Source organism: Rhinopithecus roxellana, chromosome 13 (genome assembly GCF_007565055.1).
Source record: "Rhinopithecus roxellana isolate Shanxi Qingling chromosome 13, ASM756505v1, whole genome shotgun sequence".
NCBI lineage: Eukaryota > Metazoa > Chordata > Mammalia > Primates > Cercopithecidae > Rhinopithecus > Rhinopithecus roxellana.
The window spans coordinates 46,032,662-46,048,195 of record NC_044561.1 but is presented as its reverse complement, the minus strand read 5'-3'; the positions used below and the strand labels follow the sequence as shown (position 1 = coordinate 46,048,195).

The 15,534-nt window shown below is 45.7% G+C and overlaps 1 protein-coding gene across 1 annotated transcript in view; it reads right to left on the bottom strand.

Annotated features, from left to right (window-relative positions):
• The window catches only part of LOC115892920 (trafficking protein particle complex subunit 10-like), a 62,727-nt gene that overhangs the window by 34,012 nt on the left and 13,181 nt on the right, over nt 1-15,534 (bottom strand). The window contains exons 2-3 of the mRNA XM_030915678.1: nt 10,139-10,220; nt 3,363-3,498 (exon numbers count right to left, since the gene is read on the bottom strand). Coding sequence (XP_030771538.1) covers nt 3,363-3,498; nt 10,139-10,220 — 218 coding nt within the window. The remainder of the gene's footprint in view (nt 1-3,362; nt 3,499-10,138; nt 10,221-15,534) is intronic.

Genomic DNA, 15,534 nt, shown 5'->3' with positions numbered 1-15,534 from the left:
GAACCCAAGGGGCGGAGGTTGCCGTGAGCCGGGATCACACCACTGCACTCCAGCCTGGGCAAGCAGAGCAAAATTCCATCTCAGGAAAAAAAAAAAAGTAAAGGAAGACCACTTCATATACCTCAATGAAAATAAATTTTACAACCTAACTGCAATATGTAATTTCCAAGAAAATATAGTTTATCAAAATTAGCAAATGGCTGAAACAGACCAATTTTCATCAAAGAGATACAAAAAAGTACCTGGCCCAGCTAGTTTCCCAAAATTCCATCAAACCTTACAGACCAAGCAGCTCCAGTGCTACATAAATTACTTCAGAAACAGAAAGTAAGTAAAAACTTCCAAATTCTTTTAATGAATTACGTAGAACATCAATACCTAAACCTCATAAAAAGAGCATAAAACAAAAGTTATCGATCAACCACTTGTGAATTATAGATGCAAAAACTCCTAATAAAATTGAAGCAATAGACTCCAATACCACATTAAGAAAATAATACTATGACTAAGTGGGATTTATACCAGGAGTTCAAATACAGTTCAGTATTGAACTACAGTGGCCCGGGGCAGTGCCTCACATCTGTAGTCCCATCACTTCAGGGGACTGAGGCTGGAGGATCACTTGGGGCCAGGAGTTTGAGATCAGCCTGGGCAACATGGTAAGATCTCGCCTCTACTAAAAATACCAAAAAAAATTTTAAAAGCCAGGCGTGGTCCCAGCTACTTGGGAGGCTGAGGTGGGAGGATGGCATCAGCCTAGAGGGGCGGAGGCTGCAGTGAACCAAGATCACACCACTGCACTCCAGCCTGGGTGACAGAGCAAGACCCTGTAAGGCACCATGGCTCACACCTGCAATCCCAGAGCTTTGGGAGGTGGAGGCAGGTGGATCCCTTGAACCTAGGAATTCAAGACCAGCCTGTCCAACATGGCAAAACCCTCTCTCTACAAAAAATACAAAAAAATTAGCTGGGCATGGTGGCACATGCCTGTAGTCTCAACTACTCAAGAGGCTGAAGTAGGAGAATCACTTGAGCCCAGGAGGTTGAGGCTGCAGTGACCTGAGTGACAGAACAAGACCCTGTCTTAAAAGACGAGAGAGAATTTTTTAAAATCTCTAATAAAGTGTATAACACAGAAGTAGACTTGCACAAACAGAAAGGCAGCCCTTGCTCTTGAGTATGTCTCAACATGATCAAGATGTTAGTTCTGCACATGGGAATCTATAAACTTATTTTGATCACAACAAAAATACCTAAATTAAACATGCAAGAGTAACTACGAAAACCCTGAAAAGGATGAAGCTGAGGGAGACGTTCATAAGCACTATGATACATACTGTCCAAAAGGAACAGTTTAGTTGCAAGCAAATTTGGAGCTGTTCTCAGTAGGCTTGTTCCTAGTTGTGGCGTGGGTGTAGCAATTCTGAAACTATCTTATGCACGTTGTAGCACTGAGCAAATACAGAAATGTGTTGATGTTGGCGAGAGCAGAAATAAATGAGAGGCAAGAAAGAGCCCTCCAGGTTATAAAATTGGACGCATCAGTATCCGTTCATGATTTCATTTTTTTCTTTTGAGACAGAGTCTTACTCTCCCAGGCTGGAGTGAAGTGGCGCGATCTCGGCTCACTGCAACCTCTACCTCCCGGGTTCAAGCAATTCTCCTGCTTCAGCCTCCTACTCCTGAGTAGCTGGGACTACAGGCACGTGCCACCATGCCCGGCTAATTTTTGTATTTTTAGTAGAGATAGGGTTTCACCATCTTGGCCAGGCTGGTCTCAAACTGCTGACCTTGTGATCCACCCGCCTTGGCCTCCCAAAGTGCGGGGATTACAAGCGTGAGCCACTGCACCCGGCCCAGTTCATGATTTCTAAGACACATCCCTATCAGCTCTGTCTGCTAAAAGGGTGGAGTAGCAGCAACGCCCCCACAGCAGCAAGCACACCTGCTGCCAGAGGAACCAGGGCTCTGTGGAGACGCGGCTGATCCAGCACAAGGGCAATGAGCTCCCAGAACCTAAAACATCTTGGCATGCCACAAATGATTAGAAAGTGCTCAAAAGAACACAGGTGCCAGTCTGAAGTGACTCTTGATGGCTAAATCTGGGACAACCTGAGCATCAGTAAAGCTGACTGACTCTTAACCACTGCCTGAACAGAAGGCCCTGCAGACGCTCCCCAGCCTAGGGGATATGGGCTGACAGAGGTGGGTAGAAAGGTCAGCACCCTTAGTCAAGACTGGCTCAGGAAAGAACTGCCACTGGGTGAGGGGCGGGACACTCAAGTGGTCTCACAGCGGCTCCCCAGAGATAGATCACACCAGGGAGACACCGGACAACTCCTGGAAGGAGTGATCAAATCCAACATTACAACCAGGGGCTATGGAGAGAAGAGCTGGCACAGCAGGCCAGGGACAGCGTCCTTCTCGGGCATGCCAGGCAGAGGGGGCCTATGGAGCAGCCCGGTGAAAACCCTGGGCACAGAGTCTTGGGCAGGCTTCCCCGGTGGAAAACACCTCACGTGTGTCCTCACTCACTGCTGAGGAACCAAGCCCCGTCCATGTGGAGCCCCTGGGAAAGGAGGCAGAGCAAAGTCAGCAGAGAAAGGGTGTATGAGGTGAAGTCTGAGGAAACCAGGTGCAGACTTACAGTTCCTGTCTGATTAACAACTACCTCTGTGCCTCAGGTTTAGGCTACGATGTCACCGTGTGTAATCATCTACGTACTTTCTATGCTGCTAAATCTTGCTTTACTTGAGTCAAAATACACAGGAAGAAATGCCTCACAGAATTTTCTGTCAGTTCACAACAGAAGTGTGTCAAGAATGAGAAGGTTCTTTCTGGATTCATGAATACACAACTAGACAACACAAGTTAAAGCTGTGGCGGCCACAGGGCTGAGGCCCACTCGTTCCACGGAGAGTCACAGGGCGCCTCCTGCCCAGGCACGGCCACAGGGAGAAGGGCACGGTCCTGGCCTCAGTGGGGTCACAAACAAGCAGAAGAAACAACAGATGACCAAGGACAACGGAGCCATGATGGGAACACGGGGGTCATGAAAACAAAGCTGAAAGTCATGATCAAACACAGCTCAGACTAAGGCTGGCAGCCATGGGGCACAGTGAGACAGCTCACAAGACTGGAGACACGGGCACACAACCACGCTTGGGGCCACGGTGAGCACAGCACGCCAGATGAGGGCGCAAACACGCAACAGCAAGCCCCACACTTGGCCAAGGAATGAAGGGGCAACAGAGCATGTTAAAAGGTAAATTTGAAAAATGACGGCTGCCTCAGCAAAGCCTAGACTCAAACATTTTCAACCCGATCCCACCGCGCGTCCCCCTCCCCTCACTGGTACTCACACAGCACTCTGTCCAGTAAATATGGAGGAAGGGGAACGTGAGCAGAGCTTTGTTTCCTTCTTTGGGCAGCAGCTCCTCTTTGAATTGAACAAAGTTAGACTCCAGGTGAATCATCTTCGGAGCCCGGCCATAGGACCTGTAAACAATTGTTTGAAGTCACTGAGAAAACAACTCAACAACATTCATCAGAAGAGGGGAAACAGAACAACAAACAATGTAATCATAGCCACGAGTTCAGAGCACATATATTAACCCCAAATCATAACTGTACTATTCTGCTCAAACACATTCTATGAATTATTTTAAACACAGTTCACATGTACAGGTCAAAGCTCCATTTCCACAAAATCTTTCACTTTCCTCAAGGATACAGGCACAGTGATACATTCTTCCACGTATTGCATTTAACCAGGGCCACTACAGACTCAACAGCGGGTTTCAGCCTAACGGAATCTATAATTACGTCACCATAAAAGAAGAAAAGTGTGTCCCAAATGTCCAAAGTGCAGTTTTAACTTATGAAAGTTTTAGGGTTGCATTCGTATTTTTGGAACAACTTGTATTTTATCCAAGAAACAAAGTTATTTGGTGAAAAGATAAGAGATTCTTGTTTGCAGAGCACAAATAAAATAGCAGTACAAACCTCTATTTTATTCTCAACCCAAGAAGAAGGAATCCATCAAGAAATCCCACACGTAGGGCCGGGCGTGGTGGCTCAAGCCTGTAATCCCAGCACTTTGGGAGGCCGAGACGGGCGGATTACGAGGTCAGGAGATCCAGACCATCCTGGCTAACCCGGTGAAACCCCATCTCTACTAAAAAATACAAAAAACTAGCTGGGCGAGGTGGCGGGCGCCTGTAGTCCCAGCTCCTCGGGAAGCTGAGGCAGGAGAATGGCATAAACTCGGGAGGCGGAGCTTGCAGTGAGCTGAGATCCGGCCACTGCATTCCAGCCTGGACAACAGAGCGAGACTCCGTCTCAAAAAAAAAAAAAAAAAAAGAAAAGAAATCCCACACGCCCCCTGCATCTCATCCAAGGCTCTCGGTGACGGCCCAACAATGCTTCTAACAGTGAACCACACTGCATGGATTTCTGTGCCATGCCTGTACTTCTCGCTTCTAGCAGCTGCATCTCTTCTGAATGTTACAGCTGAATTTTGTTTCTCATCCAATCTAAGGATGCTGTGTTTAATAACTTAAAACCAACCATCATTAACATGACTATGCTGATGCTCAAGTATGTGCATTTTCTATTTGCCGGCTCTATTTTTCCTTGTCCTTTGGGAGATTAATCAAGTTTTCTTTTTCCATCTTTTCTGTCTGCTGGTTTGAAAGTCTTATCTATTTCTATTTTACCGTTGGTTACATTTTAATTCTTAGTATGTAACTAAAGGTTTTACTACAAAGACTAAAGTTAAAGTCTATCCCCCCTTCTCTCTGCTCTCCTTAACACATATCTGAAATTTTAGATTTTTAATTGTTTTAAAAAGTGACACCTTAACTTCAGCAAAACATGTCATGTTGCTGGCAGACGCTGCTATCACCCTGGATCCCTGGGTTCATTTGCCTTCATATTGGGATGCATCCTTTAATTATTCAGAGGGTGGCAAGGCTTCTGATCTTACAGATGTCTGAAAATATATATATATATATATATATATATTTTGAGATAGAGTCTCGCTCTGTCGCCCAGGCTGGAGTGCAGTGGCCAGATCTCAGCTCACTGCAAGCTCCGCCTCCTGGGTTCACGCCATTCTTCTGCCTCAGCCTCCCCAGTAGCTAGGACTACAGGCGCCCGCCACCTCGCCCGGCTAGTTTTTCATATTTTTTAGTAGAGACGGGGTTTCACCGTGTTAGCCAGGACAGTTTCGATCTCCTGACCTCGTGATCCACCCGTCTTGGCCTCCCAAAGTGCTGGGATTACAGGCTTGAGCCACCGTGCCCGGCCCTGAAAATATTTTTATTCACTTCAGTGCACCTATCTCCATAGCATGACAAGCAATAAACATGTTATCTGAATGGGACTCTGGGGTAGACATGAATGGTTTTCTGCACACAGAAGTGATGGAGCGGAACTCCTGGCCATCCTGGGCCCCACACGGCCACCTGGAGGCCTAGAGGAAAAACCTCTCAGCACCTGTGGCTCACGCAAGGCCCTCAGGGTGGGAAGCTGTGACACAGTCTTCCCTCTTGACGACACTGTGAATGATAAAGAATTCTAGGGTCTGGGGTACTTTCCCTCAGGACTGTGGGGAGGCTGCTCGTAAATGTATTTTTTTTTTTTTTTTTTTTTTTTGAGACGGAGTCTCGCTCAGTTGCCCAGGCTGGAGTGCAGTGATGCGATCTTGGCTCACTGCAAGCTCCGCCTCCCGGGTTCATGCCATCCTCCTGTCTCAGCCTCCCAAGTAGCTGGGACTACAGGCGCCCATCGTCGTAAACGTATTTTATGTTGCGTTGTAAGTGGTTCTGTTAGAAACTGTATACTTGGTTCTTCTTCCGTTTCTCTCTGATGCCCTGGCATGATTTTCTGTTTGCTTTGTTTTCTTCATTCTGCTTGACATTCACTAGGCTCCTGCAGTATCCCGACTCCCTTCTGGGAGAATCTTGACAGCCATTCTTCAAATGTTACCTGTCCTCTGTTCCTTCCACTTTCCTTCTGAAAAGCCCCTCAGGTGGATCCTGGAGCTCCTGGATTTATCCTCTGGAGCCAGCTTTTTCTCCATGCTCTCCTGCTCCTGCTTTTCGCAATGGTATCCGGAGTCTCTAAGCTCAGTTCTTCCAGCACACTGATTTGATTTTCAGCTACACAGCTGTTCAGTGCATCTGGGAAACTCTATTTCAATTGTTTTCATTTCCTAGATCCAATCAATTAATTTCAAATTTCTACTTTTTATCGAAGTAATTATTTTGTTTTCTTTTATTTTATTTTTTGAGCCAGAGTTTCGCTCTTGTCACCCAGGCTGGAGTGCAATGGCGCGATCTCGGCTCACTGCAATCTCCTCATCCCACGATCAAGCAATTCTCCTGCCTCAGCCTCCGGGTAGTTGGGATTACAGACGTGTGCCACCACGCCTGGCTAATTTTGTATTTTAGAAGAGACAGGGTTTCACCATGTTGGCCAGGCTAGTCTTAAACTCCTAACCTCAGGTGATCTACCCACCTTGGCCTCCCAAAGTGCTGGGATTATAGGTATGAGCCACTGTGCTGGGCTGAGATAAGTACTTCAATACAAAGAGTACTGAAAAGCTTTTCTCTCTCTCCCTCTCTTCCCCTTCACCGCCCACCAATACACACACATCCATGTCTTGGTCTGTTTCCCGCTGCTGTAACAGAATATCACAGGTTGGGTAAATTACAAGCAACAGAAGGTTATTGCGCTCACAGTTCTGGAGGCTGCGAAGTCCAAGATCAAGGTGCCAACATCTGGTGAGGGCCTTCTTGCTATGTCAAAACATGGCAGAGGGCATCCCATGGTGACAGGGCAAGAGCCAGAGAGCCAAAGAAAGCTCATTTTGATAACAAAGCCACCCAGATGATAAGGAGCCCACTCCCGTGACAGCAACATTAGTCCACTCACGAGGGCAGAAATTAAGTTTCCGTGGCAAGAATCTTTGGGGGAGACATTCAAACTACAGCAAGTACCTACCCCATCCTTCTCAACCTGCCTTCCTGCATGAGTTTCCAGGGCTGTTGTCACAAACTACCACAAACCTGGAGGCTTAGCTTACTCTTGCATATTTCATGAGGCCCAAAAGTTGAAATCAAGGTGTGGGTGGGCTTGGTTCCCTCTGGCTGCAGCGGGAGGTTGCTTGCCTCTCTCCCAGCTTCTGGTGGCTGCTGGCATCCTCAGCATTCTTTGGCTCATGGCCGCATCACTCTAATCTCTACCTCCATCTTCACAAGGTCTTCTCCCCCTGTGTCTTCTTTTCTGCCTCTTATAAGGACACTTGTCATTGGATTTAGGGTCTACCCTAATTGAAAATGATCTCACATTGAAGTCCTTATCTTAACTATATCTGCGAAGACCCTTATTCCAATAAAGACACATCCTGAGGTTTCAGGTGGACGTATCTTCCCTAAGGTAACACATTTCTTTCCTAAATTTCAAGGTCGTTTCTGAAAAATGTAGTCTTTTCCCTGGGCCATACAATTTTCCTGAGATAAGTTCTTTATTCTCTTGCTCAGGAAGCATGGATCCGGCTGCAGGGTTCCCAGAGCGGAACTGTGCCCTGTTCAGAACCTAGGCCGGCTGGTTTTACAACGGCCCTTCTCCCTTGCCTTCTGCAGTGCTTCAGATCCAACGGTCTGGAGCTCTTCTGTTCACAGAAAGGCTTTCCAGGTTCCTGAGGGGTGGGTAATGACAGCAATCACTTCACTACAAACAGGAGTGGGGACCCTGAGTCTAAGTGTCCCTGTCCACACCTCTGCCAACTCCCAACCCCAGCCCTGCTTTCACCCAGGCCTTCCAAGATCTGGCACTTTGTCCCTTGTCAGAAATCCCCCCCCTCTCAAGGAGCCACAAGACACAAACTTCCTCAGCTTTCTCTCCCAATTCCTCCACCTGTTTCTCTTTCTCCCAAAAACATAGCCACATCCCCCTGCCTCTGCTGCCTCCTCCTTTCTCTGTCTTTATGCACGTCCGCCTTTTTAGTTCTTTATGTAGGGTTATTTGTTTAGCATTTGTTTGGTCAATTTTTTTTTAGTCCATTTATTTGTTTAGTATTTATGTAGTCCATTTAGTGGAGCTTCAGAAAGGGGAAGCGATGAATACAAATATTAAATCTACGCAGTTTCTTTTTATTTGTTTATTTTTGAGCCAGAGTCTTGCTCTGTCACCCAGGCTGGAGGGCAGTGGTGCAATCTTAGCTCTCTGTAGCCTCCAGCTCCTGGGCTCAAGTGATCCTCTCACCTCAGCCTCCCAAGTGGCTAGGACTACAGGTGTGCACCACCACGTCCAGCTAATCTTGTTTCTTCTTTACAGAGACAGAGTTTCACTATGTTGCTCAGGCTGGTCTTGAACTCCTGGGCTCAAGCGATCCTCCCACTCGATCCTCCTAAAGCGTTTGGATGACAGGCATGGGCCACCACCGGACCTATATAATTTCTCTATTTAATTTTTCTCTCAAAATTATCTTGTTTCATGGACACACTTTTTTTTCCCTTTATCTATCAGAATGCCCTTACAGATTACTCCATTTGCTAAACTATTTTCTCTCTTTCACAGCACTGGGCCTCCTCACATGTTAAGCAGTTTTTCTCTAACACTCGGTACACTCTTTCTATTAAATATTAGCAACTAAATGCATATCTTGTGAGACATTACAATCAGCACAGAAATTAGACTGTATTCACCTGGTAAGTCATCTCCAGAAAGCCACCTTAATCCCTCATGTTACTAAGCCACAAACTGGTGGTCAGAAAGGAATAATGCTGTGAGAATCAGAATTACATAAACACAAATAACAGGAAATTCTATATACCCTGGTTAAAATTAGATTACCTATGTTACAAGATAAAATCCAAACATTTTTTACAAATAACATCTGGTCTTACCAGAAATAAGTTTTCCAAAAAGAGGATTCCCAGCCAGTGATTTCCTATGAGTATGTCACCAGATGACTAACTATAAACATGCGACAGAGCCTGCGATGGCTGATCTAACCTCGTTCCTAAGTTTTAAACACCATCTTTCTGTTTACCTTCTTGTCCTTAAGGAAAACGCACGGGAGCCAGGGTAGAGGGAGGGTCTTGTAGGACGGCTGATACAGCCCAGTTCTTCTTCTACTTTTTTTTTTTTTTTTGAGACGGAGTTTCGCTCTGTCGCCCAGGCTGGAGTGCAGTGGCACAATCTCAGCTCACTGCAAGCCCCGCCTCCTGGGTTCACACCATTCTCCTGCCTCAGCCGCCCCAGTAGCTGGGACTACAGGAGCCCACCACAACGCCCGGCTAATTTTTTGTATTTTTAGTAGAGACGGGGTTTTACCGTGTTAGCCAGGATGGTCTCGATCTCCTGACCTCGTGATCCGCCCACCTCGGCCTCCCAAAGTGCTGGGACTATAGGCATGAGCCACCGCGCCCAGCCTCTTCTGCTTTAAAGTAGAGTCTAAGTGAGGACATGTCGCCTTTGCAAAATGCCTGTGCCTTTAAGACGTTCTGGTTAACCATGAAGAATCGCACATCATTCCTATAAAAGTGAGTCTTTAACTCAAAAAAATTGTCTTGTTTCTACTTTCCAATGTCTCGTTAAGAAAACCATTGTAGTCTGGGCACCGTGGCTCACGCCTATAATCCCAGCACCTCGGGAGGCTGAGGAGGGCGGGTCAGCTGAGGTCCGGAGTTCGACACCAGTCCAGCCAACATGGCAAAACCTGTCTCTACTAAAAATACAAAAATTAGCCAGGTATGGTAGCGCACACCTGTAATCCCAGCTACTCGGGAGGCTGAGGCAGAAGAATTGCTTGAACCCGGGAGGCGGAGGTTGCAGTGAGCCAAGATCGTGCTACTGCACTCCAGCCTGGGCAACAGAACAAGACTCTGTCTCAAAAAAAAAAAAAAAAAAAAAAGAAAGAAAGAAAGAAAAAAAGAAAACCATCGTATTCCATAAAGAATAAGACCCATAGATTATATGAGGTCACTGTTTCTTTAGAACTGAGGCTTTTAACTTGTGCTGCTTCACTTGTTCACATAAATGTTTAAACAACATACACTTATTTAAAAACATGTAGTTCATTTTAAAAAATGAAGAGAGGGATACAGTCAAAAAATACACAACATACCTTCTCCATTCCATCGGTTCTCTTGGAAGCTGCTGAGAGAGCGTTGGATAAACAGAGGTAAATAAATTCTGATCTCCAGCACCTATGAAGGGAAAAAAGAAATTCAGTTACCATATTTTTAGGTGAATACATGCAAAATGGGCTCTAGAGCTTAATAAATTGGTGTTTTTAGGTAATTTTATGTTTAATGAAACAATATCCCAAGACTCTTCTGTACCTGTGCCTCTACAGAATGAGCCTCAGGAAAACCCAGCACAGACAGATGTGATGAAGCTGAACCCTCATGACACCTCCATGGAGTGGGTGTGATTTTCCCCACGAGGAAAATGGGGTCAGAGAAGGTGACGAACTCGCCCCAAGGACACAAAGCTAAGGAGAGGGAGCCGGCTCCACCTCACCCAGTTTTGCTGTGTTCTATAGCCCCCACTTTCTCCCAGACAGCCAAAATTCATGGAGAAAAAGAAACCAAAACTTCACCAAAATCAACTCACTGTTCAACCAAATGCCAGGAGAAGCTAAAATTTATAGGTGGCTCCCCATGTGCGAGTATTACACAAGGCACCTGCCAGGCACCCTCTCATTCTGTCCTCCCCATAACTCCTGGGAGGAAAGGCACAAACATGACCCACATTCATGGACGAGGAAAGTCAGCTTTGAGGGTCAACGTGTTCAGTGCACAGAGCTGACAGTGGCAGACACGAGTCAGGAATCTGGCTGCGGCTGACTTTACACTGCACGCTCAGTGTTAATTCAGCTCTTTTATCTTTGCTTTAATGTAAATGAAAAATTCATTTTGTTCTCATAAAATGATGAGATAACTGAATTACACTTAAGCGAAAAAAGAACCTTTTAATATAGATGACTAAAATTCTTATACTCAGAGGATCCTTTTTACTTCAGCAAACCATTTTCCAAATTGCTTTTATATCGATCTTTAAGAAATCATTGGGAATTGATGTGTGCCATTAACACATCTGCTTATTTTGCTATCAAAAGCCTAAAAATAAAAAACCTCCTGAAACTCATATAATAATGTCAAGTCACTGAGGAAGGGTAATGACATTTCTGAGCAGATGGCACGGTGAGTGGGCAGGGTGCTGGGAACCTCACTGCCCGGTCCCCATCTCAGTTTCATCACTGACCAGCTGACTACACCTGGGGAGACGATTTAACCTTCCTGTGCCACGGGGACATGGGCAATGGGAAAATGGGAAGAGCTCAGCCAGAGGAGCTCTGCTGAGGATTACATGAGACCACACGTCAGTCACCTCAAACACGGCACGGCACACGGTGGTTACAAAGGGACTATTACTACATTTTGATAACACAAAAACAATGTTTGTTTGAAGTTATGACTTTTCATCTTGTTCATTTATTTGGTAGTCATCTCGGAAATCAATCAAAGAGGTCGGGCGTGATGGCTCACACCTGTAATCCCAGCATTTTGGGAGGCTGAGGCAGGCGGATCACCTGAGGTCGGGAGTTTGAGACCAGCGTGACCAACATGGAGAAACCTTGCCTCTACTAAAAAAATACAAAATTAGCCAGGCGTGGTGGCGCATGCCTGTAATCCCAGCTACTTGGGAGGCTGAGGCAGGAGACTCGCTTGAACCAGGAGGCGGAGGTTGAGGTGAGCCAAGACTGCGCCATTGCACTCCAGCCTGGGCAGCAAGAGCAAAACTCCATCTCAAAAATAAATAAATAAATAAAAGAAATCAATAAAAGAAGAAAATCTTTAGCCTCTGGTTTCTTAACTTTGCCAATTTCTGTTGTCTTGTTAAACAGTTCCAAGATTAATATATAAAAATCATTACTCTTTGCTAAGTGGAAAGTAAGCCAGCTAAACGGAAGCTTTCTTCTCTTCCACTTGGTTTTCTATATAAAACTACACACACACACACACACACACACACACAATCACTCTCTCTCTCTCTCTCTCTCTCTCTCTCACACTCTGTCCTTGCAATACAGTAACTTCACATAATTATACAAATAACATCCGTACAGAGTAAAAGAGGAACTGCCTCCAACACCTGCTCCAAGCTCTTCTCCTGGGGAACCTTGCTGTACAGTAGGACTCGTCTAAATGGAGACTACCAAGTAGCAATGTCTCTCGCATTCCATCACGGACTAACTCTCTAACCTGTGTTCACCTGGAAGATGACCAGTCAATCAGCACATCTAACAGTGGCAAAAGTGTCACCTGACGTAAGTAGGGATCTGACCTGTGACCATCTGACCTCAGTACCTGTTATGGGCTGAACTGTGTCCCACAAAAATCTACCTGTTGAAGCCCTAAAATCCAGTACCTGACCAGGCGCGGTGGCTCAAGCCTGTAATCCCAGCACTTTGGGAGGCCGAGACGGGCGGATCACGAGGTCAGGAGATCAAGACCCTCCTGGCTAACACGGTGATACCTCGTCTCTACTAAAAATTACAAAAAACTAGCCGGGCGAGGTGGCGGGCGCCTGTAGCCCCAGCTACTCGGGAGGCTGAGGCAGGAGAATGGCTTAAACCCAGGAGGCGGAGCTTGCAGTGAGCTGAAATCCGGCCACTGCACTCCAGCCTGGGCGACAGAGCGAGACTCTGTCTCAAAAAAAAAAAAAAAAAAAAAAATCCAGTACCTTAGAATATAACCATGTGAGGATAAAGTCTTCAAATTTGCTAAGGTAGTTCAGTTAAAATGAGGTCTTCAGGGCCGGACGCGGTGGCTCAAGCCTGTAATCCCAGCACTTTGGGAGGCCGAGACGGGCGGATCACGAGGTCAGGAGATCGAGACCATCCTGGCTAACACGGTGAAACCCCGTCTCTACTAAAAGTACAAAAAAATCAGCCAGGCGTGGTGGCGGGCGCCTGTGGTCCCACCTGCTTAGGAGGCTGAGGCAGGAAAACGGCATGAACCCAGGAGGCGGAGCTTGCAGTGAGCCGAGATCGCACCACTGCACTCCAGCCTGGGCAACAGAACGAGACTTTGTCTCAAAAAAAAAAAAAAAAAAAAGATGACTTCAGTGATTTATAACAGGTAGCGTTTCAATAAATTCAATGTCTGAGTCTGTTCAGGCTGCCATAGCAACATACAATAAACTAGGATGGCTTATAAACAGCAGAAATTTATTCATCATTTCTGGAGGCTGTAAGTCTGAGCTCAGGGCTTCAGCACATTGAGTACCTTGCTGTGCCTTCACGTGGGGGATCTCTGGGGCCCTTTTTTTCACAAGGGCACTAATCCCTTTTGTGGGGACTCCACTCACATGACCTAACCACCTCCCAAAGGCCCCACCTCCTAATACCATCACATTAGGGTCCCAGAAAAGCTGCTAGGTAACAGTCAAGAGAAGGGCCGCCTGTTCACTGTCCCTCTAGACAGCACGGTGGGCATGGTATGCCCCAGCCACCTCACGCATACTCACTCTCTGAACCTTCATGTGGAAACCAAGGCATCAAGAACTGCCCTAACTGGCCCAACATCAAGCAAATAAGCGCCAAGGCTGGGATTCGAACCCAGGGAGCTTAGCTTGGGACTCCATACTGCCCTGTGCTCCTTCCCACCTTCTTAATTCTAACCAGTTTACTACTTATTCTGCAGCAGTTGTTTTAACAATGGTTGGCTGAAAATACGGGTTCCAAAAGGCCTTCTGCAGACAGGGTGAACATTTCTGTCATCTGTTTTTTACTGAACCAATCTTGAATGTGCAAAGCCATGATGGTCTTACCCATACGAAAGTATAAAAGGATCCCAAAGTTACAACCATGAGAGAGTGGCAAAGAAAAACAATGTTCAATCAGTTTGTGGCTTTCCTAAATACCTGACAGGATACATTTTCAAGGCTAATACTTTTATTTGGAGATTTATGTTGGGGAAAAAAAAAACTTGACATAAAAAGTCTGAATATTTGTTGATACTCTGATACAGGACAATTTTTCTTCAAATTCTTTAGTATAATCTTGGTAAAAGGAACAGTAGGTTTTCTAATAAAATACATCTCACTTTATCTTAAATTGTTGGAGACATTTAGAGTGTTTCAACCTGTTAACAAGACACTGTCCTCAGCCATCTAAGGGGCTGTCTTATTTTAAAAGGCCGGCTTTATTCTGTAGGGCTTCGTAGGTCTCAGAGCACTAACGGGTGGGAAAGACAGAGAAATGGATTTAACTCAACCCAAGAAGCGCTATGGCCTAAGAGAGAAAAACCTGAGGGTGGAGGTGGGTGACGAATGACAGAAAGTGTCCCACAGCTAGGGGCCTCAACCAGGGGCTGGGTCATCTCCCAGTTGCGACTAAAAGCAGTGGAGTGGCTGGACTAGGACAAGAGATGAACTCATTTTAAGGCCTCTCCAAGCAAGTTTCTACGTTTCTATTTTTGAATAAAAAAGTCAAAGGAAATGTATAATTTATCTAAGATTTGCTTTATAGAAAATTTTGCAGAAATGATGATTCTTTAAGCCTATTAACAAAGGAAAGCTGCAATCCACTATTATGCAGTTGATGTTTGAAAACAACAGATCAGAGAGGGCACTGTCTTCAAGCCTAAGAATGCATGTGCTTGCCCATAGACCATACATTAATTTCTCCTCAATGGCTTTCGGTAAAACGGGCTTTCAAATGGATGATAAAAATATCCAAGGTTACGAACTGGGAAGTCATCTCAGCCTGTTCAATAATGCATAAAGTAGATTTGCTATAATTCGTGTATAATGTCGAGGCAGTAATGAAAATTAATGCTTCAGATTGGGAGCTCTTTCATGGCGAAAACTAACATCAAATTCATAATCATGGGTATGGAAGCCTCCCCAGTGCTCTTCCCAAAGTATCTCTCTGTGAAAGGCCTTTGCAGTCCGGGGTGGGGGCAGGGAGTGAAGGTCAACGAGAAAGCAGAAAAAAGGATCCAGATGTTATCCAGATTCTCTAGGTAGAAAGCAAGGTTGAGTCATCCCCTAAGAGGACTCGCAACTGACTCCAGATTTCTAGCACAGACACGGTCCTCCCTTCATTAGAAGACACATATTTGAGAAGTAGAGCAAATGAACCCTCCCACAATTCTGCACCTCCAAGTTTAAAGGCCAAGTTTAAAGAAGTAGTCGGTACACCTCGTCATTTCATCACTGGCTTAACGTTACACCCATTTGGCCTGGCTCTCCTCCGGGTCCTTCCTGTGGTCTCTACCTTCCCTCTGACACACACACACACACACCCCTGCCCTCTGCTGCTCTCTCCCAGCACCCAGTCATATGAAAATACTACCCACTGTAGGTGGGATCAAAGGAAAACCCATACATTAGTGTTCATCAAGTTTGCTACTGTGGAAATTTGCAGAAAAGGAACTACTACACATCAAGACTAGTCAAAAGACAGAAAATCCCAAAGTCTTTTTAACTTAGAAGACAAGAACACACCGG